General features: G+C 37.5%; 1 protein-coding gene across 1 annotated transcript in view; it reads left to right on the top strand.

Moving 5' to 3' along the window:
• LOC106877294 (WD repeat and FYVE domain-containing protein 3) overlaps positions 1–6,150 on the top strand; it is a 293,546-nt gene that overhangs the window by 97,145 nt on the left and 190,251 nt on the right. The window contains exon 2 of the mRNA XM_052968010.1: positions 1,199–1,420. Within this exon, the coding sequence (XP_052823970.1) occupies positions 1,223–1,420 (198 nt within the window). The 5' untranslated portion in view covers positions 1,199–1,222. The remainder of the gene's footprint in view (positions 1–1,198; positions 1,421–6,150) is intronic.

Below are 6,150 nucleotides of genomic sequence, written 5' to 3'. Positions count from 1 at the left end.
ACCTCCACATGAACACTCACTCATTCGCTCCTCCACATGAACACTCACTCATTCGCTCCTCCACATGAACACTCACTCATTCGCTCCTCCACATGAACACTCACTCACTCAGTTAATTGTGCCCAGGCTATGTCTAAAAAAGACTTTGCCTAGTGAAGTCTCTAAGTCATAATGTGTTGTAATGAGTAATTTTTAAAACTTGATACTCACGTTGTTTGAGTAATTCTGATGGTACATTCTACACAGGCAGTATAACATTTCATAGTGGTGTTGTAGAGAAGAGAGCTTTAGTGCTTTGAGACAATCCAAGTAAGCAAGGCTTGACTGGCAGTTGGACAGTTGTAACCGATAGTGCTATTATTCATTAGTTGTGATACAAAGTAAAAGCAAAAACATCTTAGCTGTGCCGAATGATTGTTGAAACATAAGTTGCATCAAATATTGCATCTATATGCAATGCTGCAGCTATAATTTATGTCATTGAAAGCATACAAAGAAAGAGTATTAGGAAAATTGTATTGGCGAAAATGGATGTTGTGTATTATTTACATATTATTTGTAAAATGTACAGAAGTTTTGGTTATGTTATAAGGTTAGCCATCACCTTGTGCTTTCATTTGTGTCTATATTTACATAAGTTAATGAATGGTTATCACGTAAAGTGGGGTCTGATGACTTACACCAAAGACCAAAGGCCAGTTTGTAAAGAAACTACATTCGCACCATATACAATATATATCACTTGGATTTTATTATGTGAAACATAATTGATAATTATACATTCTCCAAATTTAGTTATGTTGAATACTAGCCCATAGCATTTGTTATAGAATAAATATATATATATATATATATATATATATATATATACATACCTCATATATATAGGTTTGGTTAATGAGTTAAGAATAATTAAGATTCAGTGGAATCAGGTACTTAAGTTGAAGGACCAAGTCAGTCCGATATTGCATGTCCCGTTTTGTCTTTTCAGCCATTTTTTCCTTCTCTGAAACTAAACACTAACATTTCAAGTTTTTGATTCAATGTTCTGATTTTGGTAATTTAATGCTTTCTTCAGTCTTCAGTATCTTCTTAAAGCTATGGAATTGCCCCTCCCCAAACTAAGAAATAAAAGAAATTGAAACAAAATATGATAAATACTTATAGTAATTTTTTTTTTTTTACTTTTATCTTGCAGCTGTTACTGGCTGAAAAAAAGAAAATGAGTTTTATGCGGAAGCTAGTTAGCCCTCGGGCAACACCAGAGCTGTCGGCCTCTGTGGCAATCAGCTCGCAGGATAATGCACTTGGTTTGATGCATCTGAGGAAACTATTCGCGGAGTTCCGCCAGCCACAAGGAAATGTTACTCAGAAAGAACAGGAGGATAAACTCTACAACATGTTACCTCTGTTTTGCAAGGTAAGTGAAGTACATTGTGCATATATGGCCTGCAGCTTATGTTGCGGCCTAAATTTTGTTTGTTTTGTAGCTTAATCAGAAGAAGCTGGCCAGTGGTAATAATGTATATTAAGCCTCTCAGAGCATTGGTCTTGAAGCAGCCGATGTTTAGTCTGATCATCTTCAGGTTAATATCAGCAGGAAGAATGTTGAACCTGGCACCTGGTCAAGATCTTTGCTACCAAGTTAATTCCAGTAGAAGTACTCAAGGACTAAATAATGACCTTAAACAAAGTGGTGCAGTAGGCATGTTACCTCCCACACCTGATTAGATGATTAATGGGAGGCTGTTAGAGTTGATTGTAATGTATAGAAATTTTGGGGAAAAAATTTAAAAAATCTCCAAATAATAGCCATGTTTGTGTAAAATATGTATGTTGTTTAACTTCAGATCAGCCTTGGACTTGATCAAGAATTTGGAAGGATTTAGTAAAATAACTAACTTTCCTATTATTAAACTAGTGTTTGTATCATTAGTTAACAAAAGTTCTTATATAACAGGCTGTGTGGTAAGATGTTTGGTTCTCAACCACATGGTTCTGGGTTCATTCCCACTGCATGGCACCTAAGTCAAATGTCTTCTACTATAGCCTTGAGCTGACCAAAGCCTTCTACATGGATTTGGTGGACAGGAACTGAAAGAACCCTGTTGTAAATATATGTGTGTGTGTGTGTGTGTGTGTGTGTATGTGTGTGTTAGTCCCCCACCAGCACTTGACAGCTTGGGGTTTGTGTGTTTACATCTCTATAACTTAGATAGAAGTATCAGGCTCCAAAAAAAGAAAAAAAGAAGTCCTGAGATCAATTCATTCAACTAAATGTTCTTCGAAGCAGTGCTCCAGAATGGCTGCAGTCCAATGACTGAAACAAGTTAAAAATAGAGAAAGAACAATAATAGAATGTGTTTTAAATATGAATACTTTAAACAGGTGTCTGTATCAGAAATGTTAACATGTCTAGTTTTTCTGGACTAAAAAAAAAACAATGGAAACAGTTCAACTCCTGCCAGTCTTCTGAATTTCATATATCTCTTTTAAGCCACGAAGAACCAATGTGGAATGCAACTCCAGTACCCTAAAAATGTCTCAGGAGTTGTTTGCTCTGAAAGACTCCCTCTTATCTCATTCTCATCCATCATTTTAAATCCAGGGTTTTGTCCCCATTAATTTGTGTGGCTGGATCTACCTCAATGCCATAGCAACTGCTCTCACACCATTCTCCTTTACCATTATCATGAGGCTTTTTCAGAGCTGGATTTTCTACAGAGAGCATGCCCTTGCTTATCCCCAACCTCAGTTTCTAGACATGAGTGGTCCCAAGACCAAGGGCTTTACTACGACTTTTAAGAAATGTGGTGGAAAACTAGCTCAGGAAGGCAGGGACACTACTCCCTGAGACCCCTTTCAGAGCCCCCTACCTCTTATCTGAAAAACTGAATTTGCTACTATACTCTTTACTTGTTTCAGTCATTTTACTGCAGCCATGCTGGGGCACCACCTTTAGTTGAACAAATCGACCCCAGGACTTATTCTTTGTAAGCTTAGTACTTATTCTATCGATCTCTTTTTGCCAAACTGCTAAGTTACGGGGACGTAAACACACCAGCATCAGTTGTCAAGTGATGGTGGGGGAACAAACACACATGCATATATATATGTATATATATATATATATACATATATACGACGGGCTTCTTTCAGTTTCCGTCTACCAAATCCACTCACAAAGCTTTGGTCGACCCAAGGCTATAGTAGAAGACACTTGCCCAAGGTGCCATAAATATGAATAATGTTTGTTAAATAGAAAACGAAAATTTCAACAACCCAGTGGTTAATTTTAACCCAATCCTGGTGGTGGTGGTGGTGGTGGGGATACTGCTGTAATTATAAAGACTTTGAAAGAAAATTGGCCAACAGAGGACAGTAGCGTTATTAGTGTTAATATTGCTTGCTTTGTGCCTTGCAGTATTTATCATTCTGCAACTGAGCCAGTCATCGTGTCAGACCGACCCACAACACTACAACTCACGACAAATGCTACAAAAACATGGTTTACTGGAGAATAGGAAAACTTGTTAAGTGCAGTTGCTGTAAAGAGTGAAGAATTTGTTGACTCTCAGGCTCTTACTCATGTCTCCAAAGTAAGAGAGAAAATGGGTCGTTGCTTGAGCTGTAGGAAAGTAAATGACAAAAGCCCCTTCCCTAATCATCTTCACTCTCAGACAGTTTTAGCTTAATCTTTGCTGACATAGATCCTCACCAGTTTTCTTTGAATTTACTCTCTTTGTGTGGCCTCTGCCAACGTTAAATATGTATAATCAAAGCCAATGTAATGTTAAGGTTCTGTTAAATTCGTCAAGCCCACTTGACTTCTCAACATCTAATAAAATCAACCAGGCTTTTAAGTGTCTATAAATACCACGAACATAATCACAATAAAAAATAAAAATAAAAATTCCAAGAATTATATATAAACAGGACGGTAAGAACCTCCATCCACATTTTCTTAATTCTTGCTATTATACTCGTACGACATATTATGACATTTTTTTTTTTCTTATTCAGGAAGGTAGGGGAGAATTTTTCAAATGGGAGCAAGTTCTGTTTCTGCTTTGAGAGGAATTATTAGTGGGAATTGAGAGAATTATATATAAAGAAGAAATGTTAAGATCTATTTATAGAATTTAATAATGTAAAAAGCAGTGTAGGCGGCTGATTGCAAAGTTCACACAACTCAATGCCTTCCGTCTATTTAGTTTTGTTTCTCTCCTTCACAGTTTGGAGTTTTAAATGTCACAGAGTTCTAACGTTTGTCTTTCAGTTTGACACTTTTTCAGATTTGGTGAAATAAGAACCAGTAATATACTGGGCTTAATCCAATCAGCTACAAAAATTGGCTTTGTGTGTAAGATGCTTGCTTCCCAACCACATGGTTCTGGGTTCAGTCTTGCAGTTTGGCACCTTGGGCAAGTGTTTTCTGCTGTAGCACTCGACTGACTGAAACCTTGTGAGTGGATTTGGTAGACAGAAACTGAAAGAAGTCCGATGTGTGTGTGTGTGTGTGTGTATGTCTGTATGATTGTGTGTATGTGTCTGTATATGTGTTTGTGTACATGTATGTATGGGTGGGTGTGTGTGTGTGTGTGTATGATTGTGTGTGTGTGTGTGTTTGTGTATATATGTATGTATGATTGTGTGTGTGTATGTCTGTATATATGTTTGTGTACATGAGTGTGTGTGTGTGTGTGTGTGTGTGTGTGTGTGTGTGTGTGTGTGTGTGTGTGTGTGTGTGTGTGTGTGTGTGTGTGTGTGTGTGTGTGTGTGTGTGTGTGTAGCATGGAACAAACTACCTGCATCAGTTGTTAGCTGCCAAGACATTGCATCCTTTAAAACCTCCATGCTTCCTGAAATTCTCCAACACTATACCTGAATTTCCCCCCCCCCTCCATACGCCTGCACACATATATATCATGACTCTCACACCATTCACTTTCCTGACTTTTGTACATAATTCTACATACTGTATGTGTACCTTAGACGAGTTGTAGTGCACCTGAGCTCTATACACAATAATTTCATTATTATTATTAAAAGGCAGGTCAACTCTACTAGACAATATTGATTTCAAATTTTGGCACAAGGCCAGCAAATTCGGGGGAGGGGGCAAGTTGACTACATCAGCCCCAGTGCTCAACTGGTATTTATTTTATCGACCGTGAAAGGATGAAAGGCAACGTCAACCATGGTAGAATTTGAACTCAGAACATAATAATGGAGGAAATGCCACTAAGTACTTTGCCTGGCGTGTTAACGATTCTTCCAGCTCGTTGCTTTAACCCTACTGGAAGATATTAACAATGTAAAGGAGTTCCAACTGAGAATGACAACCAAGTTTGAAACCAAGTTGCCAAAATCTTTATCAGCACATCACATCTCTTGCTATACTTAAGGAATTATATACAGATGCATGCTACTGATGAAAGCAACAGGAGTATGTATATTATAAAGAGTAGTTTTAAAGTTTATTTTAGCCTTTACCTTTAAAACGATAACAACATGGTCAAATTATAAATGGATGATAGTAAATTATATAAAAAAAAAACACGTTCTGTGAGGGCTTCATTTTGTCTTTCAAAATTTTTATCTGTGTTTGCACATGTTTCATTACTGGCATATTTTCGACCGTATCTGCTACACCCACATCTTGTATTAGCAGGAGGCATCTTAATGTATGCTCAACGAGTTCTTTAGTTCATTTTAGCCTTCACAGCTAAAGCCATGCTGGAGCAGTGCCAAAGTATTTTAGACTTAATTCTATGTTTCTTGGTTTCTTTTTTTTCTTCCTTGCCACACCAAATAATAAGATTGCATTCACTTCTCTAATTTTCATTGAAAGAGGAATGCTGTAGCCAAAAACGAGATTGGCATTTCTCAAGTTGGTGTCTCCATAATTAAGGACCTCTCATGGCTAAGCTCTACGGGTTTGCCCAGGAAGAAGGTCAACAAGTGTGTGTACTTCTTTTGGAGTTCTTTTATCTTTTACTTGTTTCAGTCATTAAGCTGTGGCCATGCTGGGGCACTGCTTTGAAGAACCTTAGTTGGACGAATCGACACCAGTACTTATTGTTTTAAAGCCTGGTACTTATTCTTTTGGCCTCTTTTGCTGAGCTGCTAAGTTACAGGGATGTAAAC

Source organism: Octopus bimaculoides, chromosome 5 (assembly GCF_001194135.2).
Source record: "Octopus bimaculoides isolate UCB-OBI-ISO-001 chromosome 5, ASM119413v2, whole genome shotgun sequence".
Classification (NCBI taxonomy): Eukaryota; Metazoa; Mollusca; class Cephalopoda; order Octopoda; family Octopodidae; genus Octopus; species Octopus bimaculoides.
The sequence above is the reverse complement of the archived record's forward strand: the minus strand, read 5'-3'. Positions and strand labels throughout refer to the sequence as shown.